This window comes from Topomyia yanbarensis, chromosome 3 (genome assembly GCF_030247195.1).
Source record: "Topomyia yanbarensis strain Yona2022 chromosome 3, ASM3024719v1, whole genome shotgun sequence".
NCBI lineage: Eukaryota > Metazoa > Arthropoda > Insecta > Diptera > Culicidae > Topomyia > Topomyia yanbarensis.
Genome location: NC_080672.1, coordinates 137,686,809 through 137,710,129, shown reverse-complemented (window position 1 = coordinate 137,710,129; position 23,321 = coordinate 137,686,809). Strand labels below are relative to the sequence as shown.

At 41.5% G+C, this 23,321-nt stretch overlaps 1 protein-coding gene across 4 annotated transcripts in view; it reads right to left on the bottom strand.

Annotated features, from left to right (window-relative positions):
- LOC131694190 (rho guanine nucleotide exchange factor 11) overlaps window positions 1-23,321 on the bottom strand; it is a 387,472-nt gene that overhangs the window by 123,084 nt on the left and 241,067 nt on the right. For all 4 annotated transcript variants that reach the window (XM_058982676.1, XM_058982678.1, XM_058982679.1 and 1 more), the window contains 2 exons: window positions 8,807-8,975; window positions 8,616-8,735 (listed from right to left, as the gene is read on the bottom strand). In XM_058982676.1, the coding sequence (XP_058838659.1) occupies window positions 8,616-8,735; window positions 8,807-8,975 (289 nt within the window). The remainder of the gene's footprint in view (window positions 1-8,615; window positions 8,736-8,806; window positions 8,976-23,321) is intronic.

The window sequence follows — 23,321 nt, the reverse complement described above, 5'->3', positions numbered from 1 at the left end:
TCAAAAATTTCAAGCGAAGTGGGCGGGGGTCTAGAATTGTCCAAATTATGTGAAATTTGGCATCTGAGCTTACTTTGACATTTGTCACAATATGAGAGGGGAGGGGGGGGGGAATTCAAAAAAACTTTTTTTTGCAATGCCCTAATATCCGCTCATTGAGAATTTCCTTTATTCCCTTGGGAGTGAAAAATACTTCCGCATCGTCTATGTTCTCTGTGTCGTTTTTTTTTCCTTATCGCTAACCTTACCACTTCCCCAATCCTTCACATCAGGAAATCGATAAAAAGACAAATCATGACAAGGCACAAATCTCCGATCAACATGCGGGACATGCCATTCGAGCCAGTTGCTACAGATTCTTGATTTCTGAAAGCACTAGCATATACTGAACTACTGCACAACTTTGGTTTCATTTAGATAACTATAGTCGATTTCCCAATCAATCCAACGGGTTGCAATAATTATCGTCTCCCCCTTTATTGTTCAAAAGTAATACGTTTTCTAGCAGATTCTAATTCTTATGTGAACCTTATTTAATATGTAAAAAACAGCTTAAATTCATGAGCCAAACGGAAGAGACAGTCAAGTGATATTTGAAGGACGGAACCAGAAATTTAGTTTTGCAATACTGACGTATCACAGTAAAAAAATATCATGTAATAGTGCGTTGAGGCCCGAATGGTGTAAGGACGGCCTTGGGTTGAAATTTTATGACAATCATCTACGCTCGACTTATCCATTTCCACGAAATTATAAAAGATGGACTTCTCGTGCATATCCCGAAACAGTTACAAGCACGAATAAGGTAAAATAATTTACGAGCACTAAATGCAAATATTCAAAGTCATTCGCAGCTAAATGGTCTACATTGCTTCTACTACTACTATTCGCGATAGGTGCAAGTAATTATTCCATCACAAACTGCATCACCAGTCACCTCCCTCTACTATCCGCACTTCCTGGTCTCAATTACTCATCACACTGGCAAACAGTGGCACTTCCGCTTAAAAGTGTAGAAACAACAAAGCTGCTAGTTTGAACTTATTTGCTTAGATTTAATTAAATTTAAATAAAAACACTAGTACTGGGAACAATTTGAATCCCTAGTTCTAATACTATCTAAAATCGTCACCACTAGTTACAACAAAGTGGAAGGCTATAAACCTTAATTCAAAGCGCCACGATAAAGACAATACCGAGCAATACATTACATATAATAATGATCTTAGATAAAATAAAATAAAATTATTAGTTTACTTCAATTGTGAGCTAAAATATGTTCGATATCATTTAAAGGTTCAAATATGAATTAAAATCACTGAAATTTAGTTTAGTGTGTATTTTTTGCAATTTTATTGCAACTGATTAATTGAGGATAGTTATGACATCTTAAGAAAACGTGCGCGAAAGAAATGTGTACACTGTACAGACATAACGGCGTCGGTAGTAAAACATGATGATGAGTTATGTTCTATCAAAGACCATGCGGTAGACCTGGGTGCAACTCCCAACTCCTACTTAGCAGAAGGCAAAGGACTCTTCACATTTCCTTTCGATCATGTCCATATGAGCCTACCTAGTCCTAGTTTTCCGTTCAAAATTTATAACTGATTCGCTCTAGAATACCCATCTGTCCTTCAATTTTATTGCGTTCGTTTCTCTTAGTCTTATAGTTGCCGGAAATAGCTAACAAAATCGATACAGTAAAAATATCAATGAATTCAGAAATAATAAACACATTTGACAATCAAAACCTGATGTTCCTATTCGTTATCCCACACAAAATTCTCAAACTTCGATGTAGTTTTAACTAAATCTGAAAGAACCTCCGCTTAAGTGTTTCTTACTACTGGAAAAAACTTGTAGGAAAAAAACAAGCGCGCATACCAATTACCACTCTTTTCAGTGGACAAGCGTGGACTTTTTAATGCCCCTTACCCTCCCTCAAACTGTTTACCTGGTCTATGGACCGCCCAAATTCCCCTAACCCAGTTCCAAAGAGATCCACATTCCAATACTATCGTCCGACGCTGTACGCCAATTTTATTGAAACGAGTCCTCCACCTCTTCGCACCACCATCACAAACCGGTCATTATCCTTGGCAAATATTGTACAGCGGACGCCAGACTGACCTTAATTAGGTCAACGTGCACAGTTTATCCTGAAAAGCTGAAAAGCTTCCACCGGTTCTGACTTTCTAAACGATTCCTTCGCCGATTCGCGACGGCAGGTAGGTGGTCGTTTGCTTTGCGCAGACTCGCTTTTTCATCCACAGCCAAATGCATTTCTACTGTTTGCAAACAAGACACTCACTGTTGATTTCTCTATTCGTTTGTTATCTACCATACCACGCACGGTTTAGGTGAGAGCGGGTAATAGTGGGATGATGGAAGCGATGCGTTTTTAGAATAAAAGTTCTAATTGTTTTTTTGAAATGAAAGTAGCACATCATACTATCCTACTACTGACACTAAGAACCGTTCTTGATAGAGACTCGGAACATATAATGTCTAGTGTATAAGAAACTTACATATAAATTTGTCAGTTTGAACATGACGAATGAAATGTGCTTTCAAATTCAATACAACAAAATCAAAAAAGTTATCTGAAAATTTTAAAATCGCTAATAAAAATTAAGTGTTCCACAATGACCCGTTCTCCCCTGGAAAAGATTAGTACGACATTGATGACATTTCGTCTATATTTTTCCTGTGAACTATTATAGGTACGGTCATATTCTGCAGTCATGTTACGGTGGCCTGATCAGATGCTTAATGCCTTTTAATGAACGTTGTCCTTGAACCATTTATTGATTTGCTTGAAATGTTAGGGGAAGTGTGTCTAATACGCCAGCCTAATAGATTATAACAACATTGATGATAATCAGTGCGTAGATTGAATATATGATTTGATAATTTATTTGGCATAATTATTCTTGAAATGGTTTACTTAAATATTGGAGAGTACAATTGCAAGTGGAGATACATAAAGCGCGAATTTAAAAATTTTCAGTCTATTTACAACCGCCAAAGACACTGGTCAGGAAACTCTGCTGCTGTCTGATCCAGCGCAAAATGAACCGCAACACAGTACGTTTAAGTTGCGTGCTTTGTCTTAAGAACAAAGGAAACCGTTCGATCTACTTTTTACCTCTGCCAAGTTAGAGCAACAAACGAGCAAAGTGAACGACAGCTATCTAGAATAAAGGAACATCGTATCATGAGTGAATTTGATGCAAAAGCGCTACTTCGGACCAACACCGCTGTTGTCGACTTCAGATTTTGTTCTACACGACCGAGTCTTCGTGAGCTGGAACATTTTCTGAAGGTGAACATGAAGCTTAGGCTTAAGGATGTCACCTATCTTCAGTATCAACACATGCGCCGTGCAGTATTAATATCATTCAACACGTTAAACCAAACAAAACGATTCGTTTTACAGAACAACCTACAACACGCGATTGAAAGTGACAGTGTTAGATCCCAGCGTATATAGAAAATGACTATATAGATGTAAGGCTACATGATTTGTCACCACGTACTCCCCGCGAATTTCAAAGGTTTAAAGGTTTATTTATCGCGCACATCAACAGGCCGCACTCGGCCCCAATGATGGAAACTTAAACTAATTACATCTAAAAAACTGCAGGAATCGATTTCTTAATGATATCCGAGACAAATGAAAGTCGAACAGGTTCGACACACGATTGAAGAGGCGTTGTATTCCCGTGATAGCGGCATTAGCTGTTTGAATAGTTCGTCGAAACGGCACTCTCAGAAGAACGTTTCCGCGTATCGTTCTGGACCTTGCTTGGATGTTGACTCGCTTTAGTAAATCTGGAGAATCGATGCATCCTGACAGAAGAACAGAGATGAATAAGGCTCTTGCAGTTTCTCTACGACGCTGAAGGGTATCGAGCTGGATGAGTTGACACCGACTCTCGTAGCTTGGTAGACGAACAGGATCGCTCCAAGGCAGGCGTCGAAGAGCATACCGTATAAATTTTCGTTGAACGCCTTCAATTCCATCGCTGCTGTTCGTGTAATTCGAGTTCCAGACTGCCGAACAATACTCCAACGTGGAGTGCACTAAAGAGCAGTATAGGCTTTTGAGACAATAAATGTCTGTGTAAAGGATTTAGCCGTACGGAAAATGAAGCCCAGGCTTCGCGATGCTTTACCAACAACATACGAAATGTGATTCTTAAATGTAAGTTTCGAATCTAACAGCACTCCAAGATCCTTAACGCAGCTCACCCGGGAAACAAGAGCTCCAGACAAGTTATATTCAAACTCAATGGGATCTTTTTTCTGGATCATTCGGTTGTTTTCACACCATCTGCTGAAAGTGTCGAATTGCTGCTGCAAATATTGTGCGTCCGTTCGGCTCCTAATTCTGTTGAAAATTTTTAGATCATCTGCATACGACAACCGTGGTCCTTTCAGCTGATAGTTTACATCGTTGAAATAGAGAGTGAATATAAATGGTCCGAGATGACTTCCTTGCGGAATACCAGACGACGTTGCGGAGAATAGTTTGGAGTATGCATCACCTATGTTCACACTGAGTTGACGGCCAACGAGATAGGATTGGAACCATCGCAGGAGTGATCCACTGAAGCCAAGTTTTTCAAATTTAGCGATTACGATATCGTGATTGATTTTGTCGAAAGCTGCAGATAAGTCAGTATATATAACATCAGTTTGTTGATTCGCATTGAACCCTTCGGACACAAAAGAGGTTAGAGATAGTAGATTCGTCGACGTCGATCGATTCGGCATGAATCCGTGCTGGTCTTTAGAAATATATTCCTTACAGTGAAAAAGCACTGACTCCCCCACGACTTACTCAAAGAGCTTGGAAATGGCACAGAGCGCAGAAATTCCTCGATAATTGTCAATGTTTCTCTTATCACCTTTTTTGTGAACAGGAAAGATGAAAGCTGCTTTCTACAATTGAGGAAAAATCGCGGTTGTCAGTGACATTTTGAATAGTTGACAGAGTGGTTCCACCAAACCAGATATACAATTTTTCAAAAACACATCAGGGACATCATCTGGCCCGGGAGATGACGATGCTTTAAGCTCAATTACACAATACATGTCTCAATTCGGAGAAGTGGAATCCATTACACCTGATGCTTGAACTTCTTCCCGGGTGTTCTTGTGAGGATGCCAAAGATCTATTTCCTCCAACTAGTCTATAGCTTCGACAAACCAATCCGAAACTCTATCTTCAATATTATCAACTGAGCCACAAACGGTTGCCAATTTTGTCTCCTAGTGGGTCGAAATCAATATTGGATGTGTGCTTAGAGTATGACGTTTAGTATGGTGCCTTGAGCAGGGTTGTATTTTTGTTTTAATGCTGGAAGGGTTGTCCAAATTTCATTCCGCATACGTTAGATAAGTAGACAAATGTTTCCCAGCCACGAAATAAGGTGTCCCCGCGCAGTAGAAAGTGGCATGGATGAGTATCGAAAGACACTCAATAATAATTGCTTTCAATCATATTTATTTTACACAATGTAATTATTTGAAAGACCCACGGCTCCGTTAAGAAACCGCAATGAGCCGTGTCGAATAAACGAATTAGTAAAAAAATAATTTTAGTTTGCTTTAAAGTACTTTAATGTACTTTTAAGACACTCCAAAGAACTACGATTCCTGTGTGATAACGCTTCTAACAATAGCTAGAAGCATTCGGATAAAGATTTAAAATGTTAGGGCCTCCATGTCAAGCACAGCTTCCCTACAAAACAATATAATCACTCGACGCTTTAAAATCCAGTCCACTCACTTAATGTGAGATGGAAATGTGAGAAACCTATCCACATCGAAGAAAGGTGTTCCATTTCTAATAGTTACATTTAAACTGTTGCCTTACCTAATGGTATTATTTCATTCCACTAATATTAATAAGGATTATCCGGTAGCTTTTAAAGTAGAATAATCACAAACTAGTCAACACGAGCTCGGCAGCGTATTAAAATTCTGTTTGATTGCATAACATATATTTATTCACTGAAGAAACTACTTATTTAATGTTTATGTTCTAGATACTTGAAGCAATTTTATGTATTTATTTGTACCGCGATTGTTCACCAATCACTATGTGTCCACTTTTTGACTTATAAAGGGTGTTTGGTTCATGGTTAAGAATCTCTCGAGGGTGATAGTGGATCTTATTTGGGGAAACAAAATCGTTCTACATATACCATTAAATCTCAACCGTTATAGAGTTATTGAACTTTTCTGTATTCGACATGTCATTTACTCGTGAAGTGTAAATTGTATTTTAAATCCATTGGAAAGGCGAGAAAATTTCATATTGAACAAAGCCTTTGTATCGCAGTTAAAGGGTTTAAGTAACCTTTGAGTGGTGAAGTAGTGTTACCAACCATTCCAAAACTACTGAACCGATTTCATTCAAACTTTGCATACACATTCTACTTAAAAAATACCTAACCCCTGCGTTGAGTTTTTGAGATAAATTTTCAATTAAGGAGGTTTTTTACTCATTTTAAATAAAAATTACTAATATTAACGAAATGTTTTGTAAGTAAACACCTCCATAAATGAATAATTATCCCAAAAACTCAACATAGGGGTTAGGTATTTTTAACATAGAATGTGTATGCAAAGTTTGAATGAAATCGGTTAAGTAGTTTTTGAATGGCAGGTAACACCGCAAACCATATTTTTCCAGAGACGTTCTACAAAAAGCTTCGTCACCGAGTCGTTTGTCGATATTATTGCAAAGAAAAATTACAACGCATTTTCGAAATAATACACTATAATGTAGAAAAGGTTTAAAGGTTTATTTTGCCTAATGCACTTCGCAAAAAGGTGTTTTTTTCACGCTGAAGCTTTTAACCAATCCCCCCACCCCTTAGGGGGAGCGTCTGGCGTAAAGTGCTCAAAACGAAAGTTATTTTGTTTTACGATTTTGAAGGCAAGGCAACAATAGATCTTTTGTGTAATGTTAGGATCGCTTTATACATTGATTGTGTACGAAAAAAATATTGTCAGTCGCACAGAACCACACATACGAGCGTTCCAAGAGTAGACGTCCAACTATTTCCACGTCGAGGAGCGTCGCGGCGAACACTATAACTCTCGATAAAATTCGGAAAATTCAATAAGTTTTGTAAAGCTTAGACTTGTAGTTTGTCGACGAACCACAAAAAATAGAAAAAAGTTTTGGAAAATGGCTTCATGAAAACCGAAAAATCTCATATTTTACTGTAAAATTCGCTCATTTTTCTTCAAAATGTGGTTCATCGACAGGCTACACATATTGGGCATCCTCATAAAAAAATCAAGTCAATTCGTTGATTAGTTTTTGAGTTATCGTGTTCGCCAATTTAAAAAAACGCGGCTTCGAGTAAAATGCTATTAAAGGGTGTCCCACATCAAATTGCATCACGCCGTAGGTATTTTCTATTGAAAATTTGAGTAGAAGTAGTTTAGAGTGTATTGTTTACACTGTATTTGTATCGCTGTCAGTTTTTCGAAAATTGTTGCCGATAGATTGAAATCTGCGTGTGTAATAGCAAATACAGGCGTGGAATGCATGACTGTTTAAAACAAAAGAAGTTCAGCGTGGCGACCGAGATCACGGGAGACCTTTCTAGAGGTTCAATACTAACAATTAAGCGGATAAAAAAGAAGTCGATTATTTTTGCTCTCTACAACAGACGCCCCCTTAACACATTTATTGCTTTCTACCGTCTGAGCGGGCGATGTTCCTGTGAATTGGCGTTTTCGATGGATCTCCGGATGATCAAATGGAGGTTAAATCGGGCTCAACTCCTAAGGTTCTTCTTTTGGCCCAACACTAGATCGCTGAATCTTCTTCAAATTTCTAAAGACCTGACAGAACGGTTCTCGGCTTTGGCCCAAATTTCAAAGGTTCACTCGCCAACTCAAAGTAGGCAAACCTTCGCTGGAACCGCTTTACCGAACTACATTCTCTTGCACAAATATCGTCTGCCTGCCCGTCTGTTTGTACCGCGGGTCATGGATTACTCTAATTGTAAACTATTGGGCCACGCAGCCATCAACTGCAATTATAGGTCCGCTCTGGACCACCTCCCTCAATGATATTATGAATCTATGTTCTCTTGCCTTCTAACGAGGGCGAGGCTGATGATCCACAAGAGGAAACCTCTGCTATGGTACCTAGAAGTTATGAAAAATGGAGGAAAAGGTGTCACTCGATGGGGCTGCGAAAGTGACATCTCTGGGAAATGCTGCAACCCAACCGAAGCAAGTAGTTCCTGGTTTCAGACGATTAAGATCAAATAAGGAGTTCCCAGCACTTCGGGAACACCAAACACCCCAAATGTTGTTTTGTTCCAGTTGGAAAATAAGCATGCCACTGAAATTATTGACGATTTTAATATAATTCGTCTGGATCGAGATACGGAGGATTACTTATCGAGACCAACCAACCAAAAATTCTAATGACCTTCTGTTCATTCTGCAACACATAAAAAATATAACTTATTTCGAAGTTATTTTTTTCAGATAACAGGCTAGAACGTGAGTTGTGAAAATCTGGGTACAATGCATCAACATGTCATCTATCTATATGATAGCTAAGTACTTACGTCGTTTTCGTCAAACTCGGGTCTGACGTTTTCCGGCGGGTATTTCTGGTTTTCTTCTGCGATCGTTCCTTGTATGACTCGGACCGGTTCACCGAGACCGGGGCTGATTTGGATTTGACACTGAAACGGAGGGAGAGATTTTTTTCATCATGTTTATCCCATTCAATCTACACCGTAAGATTTGGACTTACCTTTCCCGGAACTGATCATTGTCGACACTTTGCGCAAAAGTGTCCGGATCAGCAGTGGAATTGCTCAGGTAATCCGAGTAGGAACTAACGTTGCCCAAGTAACTACTGTTGTTGAAGTCCTGCCTCCGGTCCGAGGGTTGTCGGGCCAGTGCTGTGCTGGTCGGACGATCTTTTGCGAAATAAAAACAATAAGAATGCATTATTAACTCTAGTTGAATCATGTTTAGGGTATATTATTTAAGGTATACAATTTGTCAAGATTTGGTATAACTGTGTAACGTTTGATGAAAAAAATGCCTCGAACTGTTTACATCTAATTACCAACATATGACCGTCTCCATAAAAATATACACAAATTACCATGCGTCAGCGCTATACACTAAAATGTTACCTTCTGTTGCCAAACACACGACCGGTGGGAGTAGCGGAGCAATATTTTGCGCCGTCCGCCCACTAATTTAAATTCGATCGCGCGTAAATGACTTTAGCGTTACTCACAAAGTATCGTTTATAGTTGTGAAAGTTATTGGCGATTTGAACAAAAAAACTTGACGCGCTGGACCCTACTAGCAATTTAACAAGTGACTAAACCGGGTACCCTCCTCTCGTAGCAGCAGCAGCCATGGACTCAGAGCACAGCTATCAACTTTGTTAACATGACGCATATCAAAGTTGCTTGTCATTTTCCTTGTAACTACCAACATAAGCAAATAGTTGATGCGCCAATGATTTTACCTGTGTGCTGATCGGAAAAAATATTTTTAAAAATAGACTCGACAAGTTCAATCATTCGAACTGTGCTTTTGAGCTGTTTCTATACATTGCCTTCAATTGTTCCATTGCGAATCTCAGTCGTATTTCGTTTAAAAAGTCGCAAAGTCGATATGCGTCATTTGAATACTATAACTAACTACATACACATGTAAATAATTACCATCAGCCAGTTCCGAACGATGCGCTTCCCACTCCGCGTTGTCATCATCGGTGCTGCCGGCATTATCCGCTAGGAGCGTCCCGTCTGCTGCTCCCGTTGCATCCAACGCCGGCTGTGAGGAAACCGATGCACGCTTTTGCTGCAGCTGCTGGTGAAGATTTTTGCGTGATTTTGTCTTGGCCAATTTGTACTTTTTGTGTCCGGGAATATTACTCGAACTGGTGGCGAACTGCGAGCGGGAACTGTTTATCTGGTGTGTTTGTTGTAAAGTTGTGTGATGGTGGTTGCGGGTCGTGAAAAAACAAGTCACGAACAGATGTTGTTCGAACAAAAACAAAACGATCCATCCAAAATATTTCCAAAGCGAACGAGTGGGACGATGTTTACACAGTCCGATGTGTGCGATTTTCATTGAAGGCGGACGGAACAAAGGAAGGGAAAAAATGAAAAGAAAATGGCAATTTATGAAAATCGGAATCGGAAAAAGTCTCTTTTTTCTTACAGATTTGCAGGAGACTAGTGGGTACGGTCCGCTGGCAGACGATTCTCCATTGGAGATACCCTTGTTCACCGGAACGTGTTTGTGGTTTAACTTGTTCTTGATCAGAGTGTTGACGTTGAGGTTTGTGTTGGATTTGGAGTTTTTGATTGTGGCCGCGCTGGTCGTCGTTTTGGTGTCATGGATTGGCAGTGTCGGTGCTTTCTTGTCACCAACGAGCCGCGACTTCGACGAACTTTTCTTGTAAGTTCTGGGAGGTCTTACCACCTTTGGCCATGTGTGGGAATTTTTGTCCGTTTGATCTTGCACTAATCCACTACTAGCACCAGGCACTTCGCCTAACCCGACTGCAGTGCCTTTATCCGTTACGTCGCCGATCGCTGAACTTTTTTCCGCACTCTTATCTTCACTTTTATTCTTCCTACGCATACGCTTCTTCAGGGTCGAAACACTGAAACGGTCATCGGGAAAACTTCCCGCACGGAACCACATCTTGACAATGCACTCTTTCGCATGTCACGGAGAAACCGCAACTGCCCTAGAAAAATAGACGCACACCACACCTTTTGATTTTGGTTCTCCAAAAACACCGAACGGGCGTTAAGCCGTGAAACTGCACACAACCTGTCCGCAACGGACGGTCAATCCATCCGTCCGTCTGTCCTCGCCATGAGAGGTGAGTGAGAGATGGAGAATATATTTTCACATTTTTCACACTCACAACCCCCTAACTGGTTCACCACTCAGCACTGCCATTCAAAAGGACCGTCAAGCTACGGTCAGTATGCTGCGTCACATCGCGCTTTAGACTACTTCGAAAGCGGTGACGCGTCTCAATTAATTGTGGCACTAAATTTAACGCTGATGGCGACGAAGCATTCTGTTGGGATTTTAAAAGTTGACCAGAGCCGCTGGCGTCGCGATGAAATGCCATGCTGAGATGATGGCGAGGGTGAATTTGCTTGTGAATGTGTGTATGTGCGCACGTACTTGCGTCCAAAAAGCACCCAAATGGTAAAAAGAAATTATTTTGCCAGTTACAGGAAAAATAAAGACAGAAAAGTAAAAATAAACTTCGCCATTACACTGCTGATTCTGGCAATAAATGAGTGCGTGAAAATGCTGAAAAATAGCACAAATCACACAAAAAAGATGAAATAATAAACAGCCGACTATGGTTGAAAGGTAAATAAATCCGCTCTGTGCGGTCGCGGTGAGGTATTTTGTTTAGGTGTAGGTAGGTACAAATGGAATACATATGTGCCGCCTGAAAAATGACATGTGTTTGCAGCTCAAACTGACGAAGGGAGCATGGAATGATTGACGTTTGGGAAATATTTCATGCTCGATCGAAAGTTGACCTTCAAAGCAGATGGAATTTGTGGCGTTCTAGACCAAGCAGAGATTGCACTCAAAACAAATTTCGAATCCACAAATGCACTACGTTAAAATTGTCATTTCGTACATAAGAATCATCAGAACAAGCCTTTTTCAAATATTTAAGCTAGAGATTTTTGAAAAAAAAATCAATTTTTAAAATTGTTTAGAAGTTTTGGAAAATATTGACGACAGAACCCTAACATTGGTCATCTTTCTAGTGGATACTTTTGAAAACAATACTTTTCGTTTTTTTTGGAATTAATAAGTTTTTTTGTCAAATTACTTGAGCGATTAATTACTTACGTCAAAACTTAGTCAATGTCTTCTTCGGAACAACTTGTGGACGTTGTAAGCTCTGCCAAATGGTGTTATGATTTTATTGATTAATTCCCCTACGAGTTAGACATATATCCTAACACGGCTTACTGTTTGGAGTTCAAATTGCTTTTGTTTAGAAAACATAGGTTACTCTCGGTAGCCGGCTGCCCAGAGTTTAAAAAAACCAAATCTTTTTGAGTGACCGTATACTAGAAGACTAACTAAACAATTAAATAACAATCTATGCTTTACAGGTCGCATCGCTTGCTAGGAGGGAATCCTAGACATTTTACTCTTGTAAAAGCAGGTGTTTGGTTCACTAGCCAAAAAACAAGAATTCGTTATCTCTCTTTCATCAGAAAACCACAGCTTCAATATTTGCTTCCCGGGACATCACACGGGACAAATCAGTGTCTTTAGACATTCACATGGGTCGTATGATAGTTTGAATTTGACGTCTAAAGAGATGAATTTAAAACATCAACATCAAATTTAATTTGGGGTAGGTATTGTGCTCTTTATGTGTAAATTGGTTGACTTTACGATTTCGAGTTGTTTTTCGATGAACCGGTGAGAGAGTTGAGGATTTGAGTGCTTGCGCAAAATCATTTCACGACGCTGCTTTTCGGATGATGCCATTTTTCCAATTTTCGAAAAACTGCCAACGAGAAAAATACAGTGTAAATAATACACTCTAAACTACTTCTACCCAAATTTTCAAGAGAAAATACCCAAAGAATTATTTTAAATAGCGGTTTCCAATTTGATGTAAGACACCCTTTAGGACTTCTTCCTCGTTGAGCTCCCGACTTATTCGCAAACTACTCACTCTAGTCCCCGACCTAGTCTACTCCGACGGAGCATTCCTCGGTGGGAGAAGTTCTCCCGAAACCGAACCAACCAGCAGGGCGTGCGGTTCGCTGGTGTCCCGCGATTGGTGGTGTCTCGTCACGGTCTACTCAATCTAGTCCCCGACAGTGAATCTAGCTTACTTCGACAAAATTGCCCGGCAAAATAAGCTCTCCCGAAACAGATTCTTCTTTGGTATTCGCTATACTTCTATACGTCAGTTCAGAGGTTCCGGATGGAGCGTGGCATCCGGTTCGCTGGCGTCCAGACGACCCATACCCAATGCTTTTTCGCAATCTACTCGACTAGTCCCCGGCGGTGGAACTAGCCTACTCCGGCGGAAATTGCTCTCCCGAAACCGTTGCTCGCTGTTCATCACGCAATTTCCGCTGTAAGGCGTCCCACGTGTTCACGACGACTATCATTCTGCAGACGACATTATCCGGTGTGACGTCCGGTCCTTCCTTTTAAGCAATCTTCCTAAATGAACATCGTGCCCTGCCTACAAGAAGGCGACTGCAGGTCAACGGTAATGGAGATAACCCAGATAAACCTGAATCACTGTGACACTGCACAGCAACTGTTGTGGCAGTCTACGGCAGAAACTATGTGCGATGTCGCATTGATCGCAAAGTCTCCCCTGACAACGTTAACTGGGTGGCGGATAGATCAGAAACGACTGTGATACAAGTTATGGGCAGATTCCCCATTCAAGAAGTGGTAGAACGCTCATATGAGTGCTTCGTGATCGCCAAAATCAACGGCGTCTTCGTGTGTAGTTGTTACGCTCCTCCAAGGTGGACAGTAGAGCAGTACAACCTAATGCTGGAGCAATTAACCGAGCAGTTGATCGGTCGGAAGCCGGTTCTCATTAAGGGTGACTTCAACGCCTGGTCTGTGGAATGGGGCAGTACAGTAACCGATACAAGAGGGTGTATCCTGCAGGAAACTCTAGTTAGACGTACAATTGTGCAATGAAGGTTCTGTCACGTTCTGTAGTCCTTCATTGATGGCGGACATGGATTGGACAGTATGTGAAACGTATACGCATAGTTACCACAAGGCAATTCGCTACCGTATCGGTCAACGGAACCCTGCTGCAGTATGGAAAAGGAAGTCCGGTGAACGAAGTTGGCAGACGAAAGCCTTCAACAAAGACCTCTTCGTTGAGGCACTTCGGCCGAACGGCGGGACCAAGAACGAGGATGCGGCTGACCTAACAAGAAGGGTTGTGGCGGACTCAGAGAGCGATATCGGAACCAGATAGAGAAGAGCGCAAGGTAGCGATTTTAAAGCTAGGGCCGCTTTAAAACGGGAGATCAGACTTAGCAAGTCAGATTGCCACAAGGAGCTGTGCCGAGAAGTAGACGCCAATCTCTGGGGCGACGCGTATCGAGTCGTGATGGCGAAAATGAAAGGCGCGACGACGCCTACCGAAATGTGCCCCATTAAGCTGAAGACAATCGTCGAGGGTCTTTCCCGAAGCACGATCCAACTGTCTCGTCACCAATACCGTATGGCAAAGAAGAAGGAGCAAGCACGGACGATCGGCAAATGACTAATGACGAGCTCGCAGAAGCATCGAAGTGCCTAAAATCAAAGAAAGCCCCCGGTTCGAATGGAATACCAAACGTGGTGCTGAAAGCTGCGATCCTGGCATATCCGGACATGTTCAGGATGGTGCTGCAGAAGTGTCTAAACGACGGCAACTTCCCCGAAATGTGGGAGGTCCAGAAGCTGGTGTTGCTGCCGAAGCCAGGGAAGCCATCGGGCGACCCGGCCTGGTACAGGCCCATATGACTGCTGGATACACTCGGAAAACTCCTGGAAAGGATCGTTCTTAACAGGTTCACGAAATTCACGGAAGGCCAGCGCGAGCTGTCCAAGATACAGTTCGAATTCCACAAAGGAACATCAACAGTGGAAGCAATTCGGACAGTGTTCGAGAGTGCCGAGTGGGCATCTAAACAGAAGCGCAAAGGACTGCGCGGTGGTCACGATAGATGTGAAGAATGCATTTAACAGCGCCAGCTGGGAAGCCACCGCTGCACAGTATGAGGGTTCCCGACTATCTATGACAGATCCTGAAGAGCTACTTCCAGAGCAGAGCGCTGCTGTACGAGACGAGCGAAGGGCAGAAGTCAATGCAAGGCACAGCGGGCGTTCCCAAGAGTTCCATTCTCGGTCCAACTCTTTGGAACGGGATCGCGGGTTTCGCGGACGACGTGTCACTAACGGTGATGGGTGAGACACTTGAAGAAGTGTAGATGTCAGTGACGGAGACAATACACGCGATCGAGAGCTGGATGAACGGGATGAAGCTGCAAATAGCCCACCACAAGACGGAGGTGGTGTTGGTCAGCAACTGCAAAGCGGTTTCGCGGATGCAGATCGACGTCGGAGGGCACGTGATTGCATCGAACCATGCACTGAAGCAATTGGGAGTGATAATCGATGACAGGTTGAGTTTCATCAACCACGTCGACTACGCCTGTGAAAAGTCGGCGATGGTAACGAACACAATAGCGAGAATCATACCAAACGTCGGCGGCCCGAGAAGCAGCACGAGACGTCTGCTGTCTACTGTTTCGTCATCGATTCTCCGATATAGGGTTCCTGCCTGGAGTGCTGCGCTGAAAACCAAGCAGAACCGTGAAAAGCTGAACAGGACATTCCGGCTGATAGCCGTACGAGTCGCGAGTGCCTACAGAACAATATCGTCGGATGCAGTATGCGTTATCGCCGGGATGATCGCCATCTGCATTACCCTGGCGGAGGACGTGGAATGCTACCAGCGGTGAAATGCACGTAACGCAAGGAGACTGGTCCGAGCGAGCAGGAGTGGGACAACGCTGAGAAAGGAAGCTGAACCCACCGACTCATCCCAAATGTGTCGGCTTGGGTGCATAAGAAGCATGGAGAGGTGAACTTCCATTTGACGTTTTTGTCCGGGCAAGCATCCTTGCTTCCGGAATTAATTGCATCGGTTTAGACATGCTTCAACACCCGCTGCGACCATGCAGGAGACACCGGAACACGTGGTCTTCGAATGTCCTAGGTTCGAAGAAGCTCGTAAGGGTATACCTGCTGTGACAGTTACCAATATCGTCGAAGAGATGTGCCCCAACGAGCATACCTGGGACGCTGTCAACAGAGTAATTACGAGCAAACTCTCCGAGCTGCAGAGGAAGTGGCGAAGGGACCAACAAGAAGCCACAAATCGGTTTTTGAGAGAAATTCCGTCGCCAGGAAACTCTCCGACTTGTGAGTAGGCTAGATCCAACGCCGGGGATCAGTTGAGTGGTACGTGACGTAGCACCGAATTTGGGTCGTCCGAGCACCTGTGAACCGAACGTCAAGCTTCACCGGAATCGCCGGACCGATCTCGACACTCTACCGGGTAGCTTGTGAGTAGGCTAGATCCACCGCCGGCGATTAGGCCGAGTAGACCGCGTCGCACAGCTCGCAATGGGTCGTTTGGGCGCTGGTGAACCGGAAGCTACGCTCCACCCGAAGTCGCCGGATAGACCTCAGCACCTACTGGCTGGCCCGTTGAGTAGGCTAGATCCAACGTCGGGGACTAGATCGAGTAGATCGGGACGACGCGGAGAGCTAAATGGCTCACGGAAACGCACATCGGTATCAGGAGACATCTACCGCTCGGTTTCGAGAGAACCTGCCTCGCCGGGCAACTCTTCGTCGGAGTAGGCTAGATCCATTGTCGGGGACTAGATCGAGTAGTTCGGCTCACCGGGAAAGTAGCGCAAAAGGGAACGAGAGGGAGCCAAAGGGCTCAACAAATTGTGGTGCTACAACCAAAAAAGAATCGGTATCGGGAGAACTTTCTTCGCCGCGGAACTCTCCGTCGGCGTAAGCTAGATTCACCGCCGGGTACTATACTGAGTAGACCGCAACTAGACACCACCAGACGCCCTACTGCACCGGAATCGCCGAACTGACCTCGACACCTGGCTGGTTGGCTCGGTTTCGGGAGAAATTCTCTCGCCGGGGAATTCTCCGTCTGAGTAGGCTAGGTCCACCGTCGGAGACTAGAACGAGTATTTCGCGAACAAGTCGGGAGATCAACTAGAAAATGGCGCTGATTTGTACGACAAGGGAGTTGCGGTGCTAACTGGCACAAGGAAGCCTAGTCGTGGTGCTGAATGGCATAATTGAGCCCAAGGGCTCGGTGGAGCACTAAGTCTCGACTCACAGCCAGCTTCCCGACTGCCATGCAGAAATTCCCAGTCTGTGTGGATGTTGAAAAACTGGTAATGTGTCGAGGAGTGGGGCTATAACCCTACTGAAGGAACTAACTACTAAGTAGTTGAATTAGAGTGGGTGCTATGCACATAAAAACCTCTCCCCGAAATAATGTCGTAAGGTAGTGTCGGGGAGGAATCAGGTTCTGGACAAGAGCAGTGTTTTTAGCGGGTCGGGTGATGGCGGCCCAAACCCGTTCCCTGAGACATTTGGGTTTTTGTACAATTTTACACGTCTCAGGGTTTTCTTGAAATGTTTTAATGGTTTGCAAAAACTTCAACGCCCTTTTTAAAAAATGGTCTCCAGTCAAAACGATCTGTCAGTCTTTGGAAAATGCTTAGTCCCCCGTGCTGATGAAACGTACATAGTTTCATCTGAAACTAAGTGGGATTGTTGAATGAACCTAGGTGGTGTCCCAAACACATTTGAAAGAGATTTTGAAAATTCGTATGCTTTTTTAATTAGACCATGGCCCAACTAGTAGAGGGCCAACTAAAAAGCAGCTCAGTTAACAAAAGTCCTAAACTTTAACTGTACACATGTAAGTTTTTTACAGGTGCTATACAGGAAACAACTATACAATATAAATTCTTTAAAAGGGTTAGAGATGTTTTGTAAACAAACTTGTTTCGCTCTTTATTCCGCAGCCGAGTTACATTTTAAGAGAAATACACATTAACCCACATCTTTACCCCTCGTAGAATCAATTTCAAATGATCTCTGCGATGCAGTTATAAAAAAATTAAGAGAAATTAGCAAAATAAAATAATATAATTTAGTAGTTACTAGTTTTGAATATTTCAATTGATATATATTAAACTTCAGATTCAACCAACTAAGGAAAAAAAAATTCCGTCCAAACTAGCACAAAAACAGTGGAGACGTAGAGACGGTCGGATATTGAATGACCCGCACCACTTATGTGATAACCTACTGTAAAGTGCAAATTCCGTTGAACATTATGGCCACGAATGACTTAACGCTCAAACCTATTCTAAACACGTAAAACGCGTAATGTTTTATAGACAGTAGAATAACATACGTGACGCTACAATTTAATTTATAATCAATTGCCGGAAATAATTTAACTAAAAAAAACACGAATCCTTCGTGCTGTTCATTCAAATGAAAATTTAAACCAGTTTAGATGAAAAACGTTCACGTCGCATTCCTACAGCATCCCAAGAAAGCCATTACTCGACATTGTGTCGTTCGGCTCACATCTTACATCTGATATATCTTTGTGTGCACATAAACTTCAGCAAACGAAGCATGTAAATAACGTGGAACAATTCATAACAACGACACCACAATCTGAACCAGCCAAATCGAATTCCACGGTATGAGACACGTTGATGTGTCAACAATAAACGTATGACGTGACTACATTAGGCGAAGGAAACAGAAACATGGAGGCGCGTGATCCTTGGTTGATGATTGTATTTGCTATGAAATGCTTTTCTTTTTAAACGAATTGCTGCTAGTTCGCATTCATCCAACCGATCAATCGTACCCCGGTATCACAAACACGAACACTCCCGATAAGCAATTATGATGTGAAGGTGTGAAGTGGACCTGTTGTTGATTTGTGGATGATGTTCACAGAGAAGTTCAATGAGCTAACCACCAGGGCAAGACTTGTGGCAGATACCTTAGCTCATTTAAAAAAAAATTACCAGTTCTTCAAATGAATTGAGGATGACCTAATCCACTTCAAATTCAGGAAAGTACACTGACTGTGACAAGTAATTATTTCGTCATTTTGTAGCCCTGACATTTCGGTACCCATTGACTGCTTGTCCGCAACCTGGACTCAATCGCCATGGAGCCATCATGGAATCGTTTGTCATCTGCATAATTTTCTCATTCCGATCGTCACACACACAGAAGATTAGCTGCTTCTGCCGCTTCTATTCTCTTTGTCAGCATTTGGCTCAAAATAAACATTTTCTTCCACTTGGTGGTGACATTTTTCGCGGACACCATGCGCACACATACACGAAAAACATCTCCTCTCGGCTTCATTCATAGACGGTTAGTGTGGGGGACCAGCATAAATTTGCGTTACTGATGGGAGCAATTATTCCGCTACATTGTACTAATTTGACCTTATTTTTGCGCAACTTCCTTTACTTCTTTCTCCGATTTCGCTCATGAACCGGTAAACACACTATTACACTAATCGGTGATAGTGGAACACAACGACACACTTCGCAGATCGTTACAATTAATTTTAATTGCACCACCACACAGAATCAAGCAGGCGCACCCCCGTAGTTAAACCTCCGCGGCGGTAATAATTCTAGGAAATATCCCTCGAACTTAAATAACTATAACAACACACAGTGTATAGTTGCACCTTCGGCGCGCAACCTCACATTTCGAAGGAAGCTGAGACAACTCTTGGTAACACGGTTGGTATTCTAATTTGTTTTATTTTTAAATCCCTTGACGGCTGGCTTCCTTAATTTGCGAATCACACTAAATCGTTACTAATCACATCAATCATCCAAAGGTATTTGGGGTCGATATGTCGCACCGGTCACAATCAAACGCACGCAAAAAAAGCAAATTCAAAGCTCCACGCGTCCGGTGAAAAACCCGGGACAATTTTCTTTTTCGCACCGGACGGCTTCACGCGACCGATCACTGCTGGATTAATGTGGAGATAACTCTGCGCGGCTCTCGCGGAATATTCTAACTGCGCGAGCATGAGCAAATCGAAACGCGACAGGCGACGGACGCTTGCTTTAAGAAATTCACCGCCGCCGTTAGAGAATGCCTCGAATGCGGGAAAGAGAGACTACAAACCGGACCCGCGCGCCAACCGTCGCCACTTGCGAGACCTTGTGTATATGCTCAGCTCACACACTGCCGGATAAATGTTTGTGGTCAGAGGACAGCAGTCGAAAATATTACTAACCAATATAACACGATTTACAGTACTTAAAAATGTATATATACTTGAGGTATATTGAATGATTTTAGTGATTACGCAGAGAAACATGTATAATGCCTCTATTTTCTTTAATTATATCCTTTTTGAGAGAATACATCGAAATAAAAAGTTCGGTGCATAAAATATATTTGGTCTACAAACCAATCAAGTATTGAGTACATTTACAATTAAATTCATCGATTGAACGAAAATAACCATACAATGCACACATTGTTTCGTCGTGCATTGGTCTCTTGATGAACAAAATTTTACGTAATTTTCGCATTAATTAGTGTGCGTTGCACGAAAGTTAACATCGATAACGAAGCTACTATTCATGAATGAGATGAAATGTTTCGTACTTTTTCTAAATTTTTCTGTATATAACACGAATAGTTTTGGAAAGGGCGAATTTATTTTTCGAAAGTGAGTAAAAGAGGTATTTTAGCCCACTTTAGGACATAGTTTTAATATTTTGCGAATAAGACATACAATGACTGCAAAGGTTGGTAAATATACTCATGTACAACATCGACTTACATCTGACCATCAATACAGATCTCTTAAAAACGTATTATTTATTAAGAAATCAATAAAAATGTATGTTGCATGAAATACTTTTTTTTTTCTATTGCCACCCAAATTTTATTTTGGCCCGTAGCGGAAATATATTTTGGCCATGGTAACAATTTTGCAAACATATTGGAAATATTGGAAATATATTGGAAAAACTCCCATCATAAGAATAAAGAACAGATAATTATCAAATTCTATTGTTCTTCTAACTTTTTCTTTCAATTTATCCATGTTATTCTTATTAACGTGACTGAATCTCTGAATAAAGACTCGCCATATCAATCATTTACCATGTATCTGTCAAGTCATTCCAATCGAGTAGGATACCATTGGGCCATTGACGCGTCTTGTTCTCGATTGGAATGACACTGACAGGTAAATGGTAAACAAACAATTGAAATGACGAGACATTATGCTAGCGATTCAGCATCTTTAGTTTCTATGGACCATTGCAAGATGACGTGATTTGAATAAAAATGCTCGTGTCTAATATGTATGCTTATTTTCTTCGTAAAAGGCCAACTGATTGGCACAAATAGTCGATTTCTAAATCTTGCGTCATTTTCAGCTACTACACACCAAAAAATTCTGAATTTTATCATTGACGTAATTGCAAACATGACACAATTTAAAAAGCCGTAATTTAATAAATGACGAAAAATAACCTGTTCTGTTTAATTTTACATGAAATAGACACTTTACATGCTCAATGACATAAAATTACACTTACTAGCATTCAGAACAAACGCCATATGTGAAGTCAAATTACGTGCTTTACGAAATTCAACGACATGTAAAATTGGAATCAAATGTAAAACTAAGTTATTTTTGATGCTCGTATATGTCAGGGTCAGGAGACGTAAATTTACATGATTTTTTCTAGGTGTGTAGATTACTATTAAAAATGTACAGAGCGAACGTCCATCTCGAGCTATTGAATTGTGTAAAATCAAATGGATTATTCAATGGTACCGCCGTTTGACTGAGTTGACAGCTTATTCCGCTAGTTTGGAATATACTGGTATGGCAGCGAAAGTATTTCAACGGGATTTCATTCAATTGATTACACAAGTTTTTGTACATATTTTCTCGAATCCGTGTTACAACAGTATTTATTCAAAGAGAAATCTGATCTGAATAATGCCGCGGGCAGTAATAAATACCAGATCAACAACGATCAGACCCAGTATCACTAAACCAACTGGCAGTACTAACGATTACACTAAATGCCTCCAAACCAACAACCAACACCATCAAAAAAGAATCAAATGCCGATGGAAATGGATTTACAACAGCGGCTCGTATAAGAAACAAATAAGAACGTCCGACCGTGAGAATCATGATTGCAGTGCCAATGACGACATGGACACGAGCAAAAACGCGAGACAAGACGGACCGAAGGACCCCCGAGGTCGCAGCTAGTGTTTCACCGCCAAGGAAAAGGATCTCAACACGAAGCAGCAAGCTGCGGCAACAAAACCCGATAAGCAGGCATTTTGAATGTTAATTTTAATTTTTACATAGTATAAAAATCATAAAAGTCCCACGGCTCAGTTATGCTAACACATTGAGCTGTGTCGTATAAACAAGAAGGATAAAAATATGCGAGACAACAGGCTTTGCCGTCTACACTGTTCATTGAATAGCAATTACGCCAAGAAACGGATGAAAAAGTTAACTGCATAAGCTATGGCAGAAATATGTTTTTCCCTACATCGTACAATATATTGTGGTCATACACACCAAAAAAATCTGAATTTTATCGTTGACGTAATTCCAAACGTGCCACAATCTAATAAACCGTAATTGAGGAAATGACGAAATATAACCGTGGTCTGTTTAATTTTACATGAAAAGTGTACTGCGCAGTGCCATAAAATTACACCCTTCAACATTTTAAACAAACGCCAAATGTGGAACAAAATTACGTGACTCGCAAAATTCAACGACATGTAAAATTAAAATCAAACGTAAAACTATGTCATTTTTGATGCTCGTATATGTCATGGTCAAAAGACGTAAATTTACACGATTTTTTCTAGGTGTGTACACTCTTAAAAATAATGAATTTTACATGTGACGTAAATCTTATGTAACATAAATATTTTGGGACTGATATGGAAATATGACTTAATTTTATGTTTTTTTTCGTGTATCTTGAATCCCCATGAAACAGTATTTAAAAATACATAATACTACTTAGAAAATTATGTTTCATGACCCACTTTTACACCAAAGTCTAGAGTATACTTCGTGATTCTAAATTTAGGTGAGTAAACTTGTAAAACATACTGCACGAAACTGAATTCTGTGATTTGTAAAGCGTAAATTTACATGCTCTTTGACTTAGGTGGCTGTATCAAGCTAATCGCATTTAGTCTCATTTCAAACTTTTCTGGAGCTGTTCGTCCCGGTAATAATTTCTTGAAAATGGTATAATGTGGGTATTCACTGTCCGTTCTGCAAACTTGTTTGCAAAAATTCAATTGCCTACCAAAAATGCATTCGGATTCATCGCGGTTTTAAACTATTCATGCGCGCGTTTGAATGTGAAGTGACATTCAAATTCTTCGTTGCTCGTAAGCATCTCAGGCAACGCCATTGTGAAAAAGGAAATGAACAACTTTATCAATGCACAATAATCGGTTGTGCTTTAAAAACAACGGAGTGTAAAATAATTACAAGACCCATATTTGCCGGAATTATGTGCCCCTTCTATGTAGAATCGGAAAACCTTTCGCCACCGCTAACAGTTTGA